At 38.5% G+C, this 13,647-nt stretch overlaps 1 protein-coding gene across 2 annotated transcripts in view; it reads right to left on the reverse strand.

Moving 5' to 3' along the window:
* SLC12A7 (solute carrier family 12 member 7) overlaps positions 1-13,647 on the reverse strand; it is a 301,892-nt gene that overhangs the window by 13,464 nt on the left and 274,781 nt on the right. For both annotated transcript variants that reach the window (XM_069076354.1, XM_069076364.1), the window contains exon 22: positions 4,631-4,797. In XM_069076354.1, coding sequence (XP_068932455.1) covers positions 4,631-4,797 — 167 coding nt within the window. The remainder of the gene's footprint in view (positions 1-4,630; positions 4,798-13,647) is intronic.

Here is a 13,647-nt window from a genome sequence, read left to right on the forward strand (position 1 = left end):
ACCATCCCTTTTATATCACTCATCAGCCTTTCCCCATCTATTGGCTGGCTCTCTGCTGCCAACAACTCCATTCCCAAAAAACCCTCACTTGATCCATCCATCACCACTAGTTATAGGTTATACATCTCTCCTCCTTTTGTGGCTAAACTCTCCTTGAGAAGGCTGCCTGAATACTTCCTTTTGCTCAATCTCTTTGGTCTTCCTTCTAACCTCCTAATTCACCTGAGACTGTTATCTCTTAACTTACCAATGATCTCCTCAATGCCAATGGACTTTTCTCATTTTTTACCCTTCTTGGCTTCTCTTCAGATTCTGACATCGTCCATCACTCTCCTCTCACTAATATTCGCTTCTCTCTAGGTTTTAAATGAGGCTATTCTCTTGCATCTCTTCTTACCTGTTGGATTACCCCTTCACCAGATCTTCATCCAAGTCCCATCCATTAACTGTAATTCATCTAAGGATCTGTCCTCGATCCTCTTCTCTTTTTTGATTACCATTTGCTTAGTGATCTCATGTTGGTAACTCCAATATCTACTTACCTAATTCTCTCCTACTATCATCAAGATTGTCATCTCCAGTTTGGATATCTCTAACTAGATGTCCATATCCAAAACAACTTATTTTTCCCCTAAACCTTCCCACCTTGCTAATTTCCTTCCTACTGTTGGGCATGCCACCACTGTCCCAGGCACCCAGACTTATAACCTAGGAGTCATATGACTTCTCACTCCCCTTACCCCCAATCTGTTGCCAAGCCCATCAATTTTACCTTCATTAGACACAGCCGCCATCCTGGTGTAAGCCTTCATCATCTCTACACTCAAGACTATTAAAACTGCCTCCTGGCTTGCCTCAAGACCTTCCCCACTCTAGTTCATCCTCCATGTAGCTGTTAAATTGATCGTCTAAAAGTGCAGGTCTAACCATTTCATCACCTTAATTCAATCAATTCCAGTGGCTCCCTACTGCCAACAAGATGAAACATAAAGTCCTCTGACATTCAAAGTCCTTTAAAACCTTATTCCCCCTCCCCACATATTGAAAGCTTCCTTGTTATCCCTCAAAACGCCATCTCCTGACTACTCTGGATATTTTCATTGGATATTCCCCTTACCTGGAATTCTCTCCCTCTTCACCTTCATCTCTAGGCTTCCTTCAAGTTCCAGCTGATATAAAAAGCCTTTCCCAACAACCTTCAAAGCTCAATCCTTTTTTTAAATTATCTCTCATTTATCCCACATAGATCTTGTTTGTAGATAGCTGTTTATGTGCTGTCTCTCCCCGAATAGATTCTGGTCTCCTTGAGGGCCCTTCTTTGTACTCCCATTATAGATGCTTTAAAAATGCTTGTTGACTATTAATAGTATCGGGAAAGGTGGAATGACCATAATTAGATGGAACAAATAAGTTTGCTGAAATGAATGAATGAAGGATCATAGTCTTGACTGTGTTTACAATCTCATTTTTAAATTCCAATTTTCTCTTTAGTAAACATAATTACAGAAAATTTTGTATAGAATTATTTTTAAAAATATATTTATACAGTGGAGAAAACAGAACAAAGCGAAGGGGGAATCAGCTCACACCATACACAATTATTTATCTCCCATTGAACTGAGGGATAAATGCCATAAATTTGCCAGCCATATTTGTTTTTTCACAGCCAGCAGGAGATATAGATGGCAGAAATAATTTTCTTTCATTGTCAATCACTTGGGTCATATTCTGCCGATTTACAGAAGTTATCAAGGTGAAAGCATACTCAAACTTGTTTGTAACATTGACTTTGACTTTACTCAAGTCCACAAACTTTTTCCCCATTAGCTAGACGGCTGAGGATTTCTAATGGCCTGCAGCAATAACCTACCACCCCCCCAAAAAATCTATATTACTCAACATATCAGTCAAAAGCAAGACAAAATAGAAAGAGATTTTTGACAAATTACATAGTAAGAACATATTATTTCCAAAATATTCAGACCATCGTGAGAGATATTTAAAATGAACAGACTTTGATATAAATATATTAAATTGCTCATTAAAAAAAAACTCAACTTGATTTGGATTATTTTGAAGTAAAAGTGGTTTCAAATTAAAGTTGCTTCATTGAAATGTAGCTAATTTATAAAATCAACAAGCATCAACATCCTTGATATTCTGAGATCATTAGATGGCCCATGGAGAGAATGCCAAAACTTTCCCCTCCAGAGATACAAGATTTCAGGAGGAAAAAAAAAAAGCTTTTCTGATGGGTCAAGGGATTTTATTTAAATATTGGTGTTGGCACATTTTAGAAAGGATATGCCATTAGGAAGGGTATGCCATTTCTAAGTAGTTGGCAGAGTTGTTAATTGGTAATATTAAATCTTAACCTTAGAGTGTACTGAAAGGAGAAAGTAATACAGAAAATGCTATGGACACCTTTTCAGGTAATGTGCTGCCTTCAATTGTAACCAAAACAAAAAATTAGGGGAGCAAGGAGGTCAAGAAATAGGACCTATTATAGTTGGGAAATGGCTAAACAAACGTTACTAGGAGAATGGAATATTATTGTGCTTTGAGAAATAATGGATAGAAGAAGCATGAGAAAACTTTCGAGATGATTCTAAGTAAACAACAATAAACAGAATAACAGCTATAGAAGTCAAAGGAAGAACAACAAACCTAAATGCTGTATGATTATTAATCAAGCCTAGTCAAGAAGAGATGAGAAAATGCACCTCTTTCTCCTTTCTCTGCAGAAGTGGGGGACGAGGAGTAAATGTATATACTGTCAGACTCAGCTCTCATTAGGTTTGCTTACATTTGTTCTCTAGTTTGTAGGGGACAGGGTCAGGAAAGGAAGGTGATACAAAAACAAAAGATCTCAATATTAAAAACAACAAGCAAAGAGAAAGGCTTAAGTAGAAGCAGGGCGACTGTTTTCATGAAGGAAAATTTTCTCCCAGGGAAGGCTAGTAGTGAACCCATTTACCATTCCACAAAGTATGGAAAGAAAAGGAGTGAAGACATAAGGCATGTGTGTCACAGGTGAAAATTCTTCAAGAATTTTACCATAGTCCCATGGTTTCCTCAGCCTGACTCACTTTTCATATACTGAAAAATCTGGGATAAGTTTTTATAGTACCATTTTATAAATCATCTGATTTATCCATTTCAAAAGGGCTGTCTTCCTATTCTTGGTAACATACATGGCTGAGTGGATCATAAAATAACTTCAAATCAACTGCTTCTTTCCTCGCCCTAGGCAGGCTTAGCACACCTGAAGTTGGGATCTACAGCAATGATTTAGAAAAACATCCTTCTGCCCCTCATATAGGAAAACCACCTGGGGACCAAACCTTTAACAAAAGTTTTGCAATTTTCCATAGGTTGCGGTGGTTTATCCAGATGATGAATTTATATATGATTATTAAAAATGAATAACTTTAGAGGTGGGAGAAAAGCAAAACATCAAAAGCCCAAACTTGCAGGAGACATTATGCCAATCACATTCACATGCTTCAACACAGGGGTCAGGTATACACTAAAACTCATGGAAGGGGCTTTTGAGGAAGGAGACATGCAATGTAAAACACTAGAAAATCAGGAAACAACCTAAAATAAATCAAATGTAACTTACAGATTTCCCCATTCTCTACATGGAAAGAAAACAAATATATAAAACATTGTTACTTCAGGAACAAACACAGTACATTTTCAAAACAATTCCCTGGGGCTCAAGCCTGTGGGGACTCAGGGCAAGTAAGTGAAACACTTTCTTTAGAAAAAATGGCTTACCTTACTGAGGGGAATAATTCTTACTGCTAGGGCAAAGTTCTGTGCCCCTTGCCACTCCCCCCCCTTTTTTTTTGGACAATAAAGTGCTTCCTTTTGATAGGATCACCCTGAATATTTTTCCTGTTGATAATACTACATCCTCACAGAGTGATGGGATTTAATCTAAATGGCATTTAGACATCTGAAAGTGCTGGGGTGAGCAGGAAACCAGTTCTGGTACACCCACTGGAGACCCACAAGAAAATTACTCCCTTTCTTGTAAACTTATTTACTTTTCATTGTTTCAGATCCCAGTCCATCACGAAGGAATGAGAGGTCAAAAAGGCAATTTAATGGTAATTCCACATAACCAAAAGTTTCTACTTTTCTAGACATGAGGTTACCTGCATACAAAATGAAGAATAATGGTTTGGGAGGGTAACGGACCAGCAAGCAATAATGAGAAATTATTAAGCCTTATTTGCGGCTAGCATGTATTTCTCTGACTTGCTCTGGTTGTATTAGAAGGGAAAACAGCAGATCCCTTCATATCTTTCAGGACTTCCTGCAAAATCAGAAGTGCAGGGAAAAGAAAATAAGTAGATACATGATTCTTTGCTTCCCATCATTTATAGAGAACAACTTAGCCCAGTGCTTGACACATAGTAGGCACTTAATGTTTATTAGATATAATAAGGAGTATTGTTTAATCCAGTTCCTAAGACCAAAATTAACTTTCTCTAGGCTCACTACGATTTTCAGTACTAGCTGACTACCAATAGTCAAATGGTATCTCATATTTCTTTTTATGTCATTTTTGCTAAACAAAGTAGGGCTTTTACCCCAAAAGGTCAACACATTTACTCACGGTTTCAAAGTGAAAATGTCTCGGAACCCAGCTACATTTGTGTCTTTGCTTTTATGCTTTTCAGAGACTAGTTTTTCCTTAGTCCAGGTCATCTGAACCTTCTCCGGTGTAGCTGCTGCTTTCGTCCTGGCCACCGCTGCAGTGTTTCTGTCGTGTATTAATTGAGCCTGGGGGTGGGGGGAGGGGGGAGTAGGAGGGAAATGGTACAAGAGGAGAGATTAACACAAAGTTCAGCATTTGTGGAATATTTGCACAAATCAAAGGAGGATCAACAGTTCTATAAAACTAAAGAATAATGGTTGAAAACAGCTTGACCCCAAAGATGGATCAAGGCCTGGATTAGATCTATAGGCAAGACTGTGAAGGCAAGAGGCCCTAGTCTTCAGAATGCTCCCCCCTTAATTTTCATTGCTCCTCTCTCTCCTTTCCCTCCTTTCTTCCAAACAGATGGCATGGGTCTTGATGTCATTCTCTAATTATCAAGGCCCTCCCATTCATCCCTTACCAGTCTGCAGGCAGTGCCCAGCTCTAAAATACTATCCTCACACCAATTAAAATTTACTCTATCCATAATAACTTGATTAACATTATAGACTCAATCACTTCAGGATGGCTAACAGTCAAAAAAACCCTTAAGAATACTTGACTTCAGAGGATACGTGAAAACACAAATGGTTTTATCCAAAATTGTGCCTTTCACTGTACCATTTTTGGGGGTGGGGTGAGGATCCATGGGGGAGATGGGCCATTCCTAGGACCTCGTCATACCACATTATCTATTGATAAAAGACAGTCTTGTTATAGATACATCAAGAACAGCTGGGATAGCAAGGGGTTAGAGGGAGAGCACAATGCTCTACCAAAACACAAACACACAACAGATAAAACAACACACACAATATTGTGTGCCTTGAATAGCATTAAAAATAAAAATTTTTTAATGCAATCTAACAAGGCAAATCAAGGTAAAATTAAGTATGAAAACAGGAAGCTTCTTCCTTTTCATAGGCATTGGAAGACTGAGCTTTGATAGAGAGCCTTTCTTTTCTTGCCTCCCTTCCCTCCCCTCCTATCACCCCCCCCATCTACCTTAGTTTCCCTTTCTACAAAACAGGCATGAAACAAAACATTTGCCTGACCCCTTGGAGGGATTTTATAGGGATTAATTAATGCTTACAAAAGGCTTTGAAAGTGAAAAGCTAAATATTATTACATTTAATTACTGAGTGGGTTCTTAAATGCATTAATTTTGATTATGGCTTGAAAAAGATTTAGAAGGGTTTGGAATAGGATATTCCATCTACGATGTGAGATCGAACTGTCCACAGCTTGCAGCAAACACTGTGCCAACAACCAAAGTCTAAAGCTGGCAATGAGTGAGAGCAGGAACCTTGGTGGTGTTTGGAAATGGGGCTAGGCTAGCACTAATTTCAAAGCCTGCTCTATCAGCCAAAGAATTTGGATGTAATCCTCCCCCATTCCCTTCTCTATCAAACACCAAACAACAGCAACAACAAAAAGAAATGCCAAATTTCAAATCACTCACTTTTTTTGGATTCCTACAGTTCTGTCCCCATCCCCCATTTGTTTCTGAGAGGCCTTAAATTTATGAAAACGAGTTGGATTTGTAATGTCTTTCCTCTCAAGGAAATTATTCACGTTTTCAGTGGTTGCCTTCATTTTTAAACTTCAACTAAAAATCCAGGCATGATAGTAAACAAATCAGACCACTATTTAAATACTAGTTCAACGATACTATAGATAGGCCTCCTACAAGAAATAGGATAAAATTAAGTTGGTTCATTTGGAAGCAAGCTGATTAAATTAATCCAGCAAAGACATGAATGACTAACAACTCTATGCTATTTCCCCCAAAGTTTTTCTTGCTGAAATCTTTTAAAGGAAACTTGGTAAGATAGGAAAGGATAGGGACTTAGACCTGTGATTTCAATCCTAAAGACCATTCCCAGTGGGGCGGCTAGGTGGTGCAGTGCAGAGCACCGGCCCTGGAGTCATGAGGGCGTGAGTTCAAATTCAGCTTCAGACAATTAACATAAACACTAGCCATGTGACCTCGGGCAAGTCACCTAACCCCAATTGCCCTCCAAAAAAGCAAAACAACAACAACAAAAAAACTATTCCCAGATAAGAAAATTCATTCTTAATAACACAGGTAGCATCTTTTCTTTAACACAGAAATTTAAGGGTCATAAGAGAATTTCCCTATCAGTGAGAGGTCAACATAGCTATTAAGCCAAGATTTTCCTAGCTCCCTCTAATCAATTTTGCTGCTTTTCTCTTTCTCAAAATTCCTAGATCTGTAACTGATAGCAAGAGTAAAAGGGGTGGAAAGTGGGGGGTAGTGGGTGGGGCGAGAAACTGGGAGAGGAGAAGAGAGATGTTAAGAGTAAGGCCAATCTGTACCCCCAGGATAGTACTCTTCTATTAAGAATACTCTAGAAGTCAGCAAGCAGGCTGGTTCATTTTTACATTAAAAACCCTATTGACTGTTACAAATTTTATTTTCTTACTTTAGGACGGCGCAGGCTAGTCTCCATAGCTTGATAATCTTGTAGCACAGCTGCTGGCTCACAATTATTTTAAAATGAAGGAACACCATTTACAAGGCAAAGAAGCTGGAATTCTCCTCCTGGAGGGAGCCACAGCTGTGTAATTCAGTGAATTGCATTCAGCCTGCTCTGGTGAGTGGGTTGTGTGGGTCTAGCTTTACAGTTAATTTCTATATAGAATATCTGTCCCAAAAGTCTTACTGCATACAAAGATTTTTGGGACACCTTGCAACATAACATTAACTTCACATAAAACTTGTTTTATCTTATTAATATAGTGTCAAATGCCAAATTGATTGTGCTTCTCTCCAGAAGTATTATGGGGGAATTCCACAATTCTTCATTACTATAAATACTGATATAAATTCCTCTGATTTCTGACCACAATAGTGGTCAGAAGTCTGTGGCTGTTTTAAAACACATACAGCTGAATCAGAAGAGATCATACTCATCAAGGGTAGTTAAAACGTTAAGGTATTTCTGAAAATACATTACACTGAAATGCAATGGAAAATAAATTCCAAGCAATTCAAACCCAATTCAAATCACAGCCCCATAAAAAAGCTACAGCAGAAATAATGATTAAAAGTATTTTCCATTCAGCAGCAACTTGACACATAAGATCTAGCAAATAAATGGTAAATGGCACAGAAGAGAAGAAAAAAAACTTTCAGCAGTTATAATTAAAGCTTTTGATTTCATATGACTGTTCCAAATGAAATCAAGAAATTATATCTGCATCAGGTGGGAAGAGAACAAAATAGTCACAGTGCTATACAGATGGGCATATTTCTGTTTGTACAGGAAAAACACTTAAAGTGCCATATTTTATCACATAATTTAATTGGTAATTGAAGGTAAAGTGGCTCATTTCATCCTTTCATCATGATAAAGCAGACAAAACATCAACAGAAGCTGAAAGACAGATTTTTTTTTTTTAATTAAACTACCTGGGTGAACTTGGGAGTGAGGAAGGAGGGTCAATGAGGTGACTTCAGATTGAAGTGTATGTTGTTGTTGTTATCATTATTATTATTATTAAGATGCTTTTTGTTGTTCAGTTGCTACAGTTGTATCTGAAAAATGGGGTGACCCTATTTGTGGTTTTCTCGGCAAAGATACTGGAGTGGTTTTGCCATTTCCTTCTCCAGCTCATTTTACAGATGAGGAACTGAGGCAAATAACAGTGATTTGCCAGGGTCATACAAGTGTCTGGGGCTGGATTTGAACTCACTCAGATCTTACTGACTTACTATCCATTGAACCATCCAGCTGCCCATTAAGATGCTATTTAAAGGCAAAAGAATGAACTCTATTTTTGCAGAGACCTAAGAAATGACCAAGGCAAAAGCAGAAATCCAGATCTTTTTTTTTTTTAACCAAAGTTTTATAGTACTTCCTGCTTCAAAATGATGTCAAGTTTCTCTCTTACACCAGTCTTCTGGTTTGACATGTAACACGGTGATTCATGGTACATCATGATCTCAGGAGACTCAAACTTGCAGGTGATTCAAGGGCAAAGGAATGATGTGGGGTGGGCATAAGTAGGCAATAGCCTGCTACATACAAGGGCAGCTAGCATGGGGACAAACATCATCAGGGATATGTGACTGGCAAAGATGGGTCAGTCACAAAGTGGATGAAAAGACACAAACAACCTACATGAGAATCCACAAATGGCCAGAGCATTGGAAGGAAGTTCCATGGAGAACTTTGATGTTGGATTTTTGCAAAGACATGGTCTACTGCATATGATGAGAAAGCTTAGCTTGCTTTAGTTCTATACTGGTGGAAAAAGTGTCCACAAGAATAAGATTATGGAGCCAAAGAAGGGAAGTAAATCAAATCATCTAAGTCCTATTTTTTTTCCAAAACCATCCATCACCACTTCTCTAGTAAAAAAAAAAATATTATATCCAAATTATTTGTGAAAGCTGGTAGGAAAGAAGTTAATCTTCATTTTAAACCAACACAGCCAATTAGCAACCCTGCCCGCCCTCTTCCCAACAAAGGTACATAAAGCTGAAAGCACAACTGAAGAGTGCTTTTGTTTAAAAGATCTGTTGAAGATATAATTCTTTCTAGTCCCAAGAAGTATAGGAAAACAAGAAGTCCAATGAGTGGGTGGACCTGTTTTGTTTGGCATAAACTCCCAAATTAGACACCATCATATTCAAATAAAAACACAGACTGCATTCCAAAGTTGAATGGAAATAATTTTTATATTATCTACAGCAGAGTTCCTTTCTATTTGGAAGGAATCTTGATTCATCAGTGACAAAGCATTGCGTAATAAAGGAGCTCTGAAAAAAATATTGTATGACATTTTTCACTGTCTTGAAAGTTTTAGTCTAAGAAGCTTGAAGTAAATGTACATAATGTGACTCCTACTTATGAACTCCTAGAGGGAACAGCAAGGACACTAGGAAGAATGTAGAATGGAGAGGCAATTCTAAAAGATGCATTCTAATCTAACTGATTTTTATCACTGACTTGCTGGGTGACCTTTGAAACTCACTCAATTTCTCTGTTTCAATTTCCTTATCTCAGAAAATAAAGTCTGATGTATTTCACAAGGTTGTGGAAGAATCAAGTAAGCAAATACATGTGGAGGCACTTTGAAAAGGAGAGTGCTACATTATCTATGTCCAAATAAAATGCTGGGGATTCAATAACAAATGGTTTCATTTGTAATACAATAGTGTAATACCTTTAAAACATAAAAAATGTGTGTGGGGCAGTGGAATGAGAGAGACTGATCTGAAAGACAGAAGATATGGGTTATACTGGATATTATTCAGCTTCTCTGTTCCTCAGTTTCCACATCTGTAAAAATTAGAGGATTGTGGAAGACTCCTCAGGTTCCTTTCCAGAGATGGATTTATGAGCCTATGAAGATTTTTTTTTTAATTATAAAAGATCCCAAGGCACAATCTAGACAGAATTTCAAGAGATGATAAGGAAAAATACCAGTCTATAAACAATCAGTCTGTACAATTAGAAGAGTTCACAAAAGATAGGTATCTGAATTAAATATACCCTCTTGCAGTTTAACAAGAAAATGGTTAAGACCACCCTGAATAGTAAATAAAGACAACTAACTTTAAGAAAAATTTCAGATTCTGAGATTGTTAAATTCTCTGAACAGAATGGATACTTTGAACCTGGTTTTGAAAAAATACATTAACACTTAAATCACCATAATCCAGGATGCACAGCTATGGCACTTTAAGTGTTGGGACTGGAATAGGATGTATAACCAGCACAACTTTAAACTACCTCTTCCTCTTGACTGTCATCAGGCAGCAGGGCCTGTACATCCTGCCCAATGGACTGTGGACTAGAGCGGCTCTTCCTTCTGATAGAGCATCGAGACTCATTAGAGATGCTCTGAATCTGGGACATCAAGGTCACCAGGTACAAGCAGACAAAAGAAAAAAAATATTACTCGTAAGACAATCTGTTCAGATTTAAAAGGTACTATTATTAGATTATTAGAAAAACAGTTATTACTACTACAATTACTACTGTTACTACTACTATTGCTGCTGCTGCTAATACTAATTTATGTTTGATGTCTCCTGACCACACATAATTATGAAAGTTTTCTTCATTCAGGAAAAAAGTATATTGGAGTAGCTGACTACATCCACAGAATATTCTTAAGATCCTCCCCCCAAATGTAATTTGAACATCAACCACAAAAAAATTACTTCATTTTATCTTATTCATTTTTCTACCTTACAAATAACTACCTGTAACAATGAATCAGGGCAAACTGGATATTAAATCACATATGCAAACTACTGAGCCTTAGACACAGGACACAATCAACCACACAAGTATCTCCTGAAAATTCACTCTACTGGGTGTCGAAGGAAAAGATGTGCTCTCTGCTCTCCAAGAGCTCACAAATCTAACTGTGGTTTTTATTTATTTGCAACTTTTTGGAATGTAAATGCATTGTGTTCTAATGCCTCTGTAAGGGAGCTGAAGTCTTGCATAAGATGCTCTGTGCCCCATGACCTTCTTTCGCCAATTCTAAAGAGGCAATATTAAGTCCCTGAGTCAGAGTGAAATGGAAAGTAATTATCACTAGCATCAGCTGCCCGGTTTTTCCACCCACATCCAGGCAAAGGATTATGTAGATGCATGTACCACTAACACTCTTCTTATACTGAGGATGGGCAGGCATCTGAAACACACTTTCAAGTCTATGGGGTTTCAAGTAAATGACATCTTTTCAGGAACAGAAATACATTAGCTGTCCCAAATAGGCGAATGAGGGAAACCTATGGTGGGAACCAGATAACAGGATAGGAGACAAAGACATTCCCTTTTTTCTCATTTCTGAACTTAGGCTGAGGGGACCAGATTCATCTTCCATATCTCAGAATGTTCCTCCAGATCATAGTGTTTTGGTAAAGAAGGAGAACTCTAACAATGGGAAAAATCAAATCTAGTTTTTAACATTTGCTCATTCATTCAACAAGTATGTAATAAGTATCTATTAAATACAAAGCAGTGTGCTGAGGCCCTAAGAGCTCTGGAAGTATAAGAACATTGGCCTTGTAGAAAAAAAAAAAACCTAGAACACATGGTCCAGAAAGGTCATGCCTGACATATGTTAGAGCACAATGGTCGGCTTCAACAAATGCAACTGGAACTTTTGTAGAAGGTTGGCCTTTCCCTTTCCAGATTATATAAATAGGAAAATTGTAGTATCATGGTACACATGGGCCAGGATGCTACAAGAGACGTGACCTACCTTAAGAAGGCTACACATAAAAGCTATGATTAAGGACAGATGTGAAAGCAGGGGGCAGGAACAAGCTGAAGAGGAGGGATAAAAGGAAGACCATGTTCACATCTGGTGGCTCCCTTCCCCTCACTGTTTCAGCATACAAGGGTACTTGGTTAGATATACCTTTCTTACTGGGGGCACCAGAGAATCCCTAACCTTCACCTTGACTCCTCTGAATGGAAAAACATGGCAGAAAAGGTCCTTCAAGCCACCAGCTGTTCTCTAAAACTTGGAGAAGAGAATGAGAATTAGGGGGAAAAAGAAAAAAGATATTCGAAAGCACCTCCAGGCTTTTTTCCCTAGAGAAGGCACCACACACCTCTAACACCATTAAATCTCTTTAGGGGAATTAACAATTGTAGACTGCAGTGGATGGGAGGGCCACACTGTAGTCCTATATATGGATAAGGAGCCTTCAGCTTTTCAGATGTTGGTATGACCTGTAAAGGTTTGCTAAGTGTTGAACATTCATTATCTCATTTGATCGTTACAACAAATCCTGTGAGGCTGTAACAGCTTTATTAGCCCCATTTCACAGATAAGGAGACAGAGGTAGAGAGTAACTTGTCTACAATCACACAATTATTAAATATGCGGAGTGGGAGAGGGTGAGATAAGAACAGCTCCTCCTCATTCCAAGACTAATGCCCTATCCACTATGTCACCCAGTTTCCTCCTTGAGGGCAGGGTCCATTTGACTGGTCTTCCTATCTTCCAATCATCAATACAGTGCCTTGCACATAGCTGTCCCTAATAAAGTTGATGAATTTAGCTATGGTACAGCTAAAGCTGTAGGACACCTGCTAAACTCTCCACTGTTTAATTCTGTGCCTAGGCACAATAATCTGGTTTCCTTTCTCAAGGAGCTGAAGAAGACATTGAGATAAACTGGGAGGGGTAGGGGATGAGGGAGCATTACTGAAGTTGTGAAGGAGTGACTTCTGTCTGGGAATCTGCACATTACAGTCCTCATATTACAGAGAAATGGGCTCTTTCCAGAAAAAAATGAGGGCAAACTTTACCCAATCTACTCTTTTCTTTTTTGGAAAGGACCTGAAGAAAACGTGTTCTCCTTATTATGGAGAGGTGAACAAAAGCTTCCTTTTCAGGACCAGCAAAACAAACACAACCTGAGAGCTGGCTGAGACTTCAGTCTTCTGGTGGAAAAGAGCTTGAAAGCCATCAGCAACACCAAATGCATTTTACTCTCTTGTAATGCTTTGAGATTGGGTTTCCTTATTTTCTGCAGAGCGGTTACGGATTCACCAGCCACTTAGAGGCCTGATCCCCCTCCTGCTGACCAGCACAGAATTTTGGCTTCTCTCATCTCTGACCTGAGCTGGTTTGATCCTCCTGCTCTCAAGGACACACCATCATGGTGGCAAACACAGGGTAGACACCCAGTCAATTTGCCCAAATGCAAGGGTATCCACCAGTCTTGGCCTGCTCGCCTTAGCAGGGATTGCAGGGGTGAGCCACAACACACAGTTGCAATTCATTTTCAAATGAAAAATATTTGAAAGCAGAAAAGATAAGAAAGTGATATGCAACCAGTAATAAAATCATACAGTAGTAAAGGGTTACTTTTTTAGGATGAACCCTAACCCTGTACCCCAACAATGCTAACTCCAGTTGAGCCATTT

Source organism: Petaurus breviceps, unplaced genomic scaffold (genome assembly GCF_028583685.1).
Source record: "Petaurus breviceps papuanus isolate PSGF00001 unplaced genomic scaffold, PetGlider_PUasm1.0 151, whole genome shotgun sequence".
In the NCBI taxonomy this organism is placed as follows: Eukaryota; Metazoa; Chordata; class Mammalia; order Diprotodontia; family Petauridae; genus Petaurus; species Petaurus breviceps.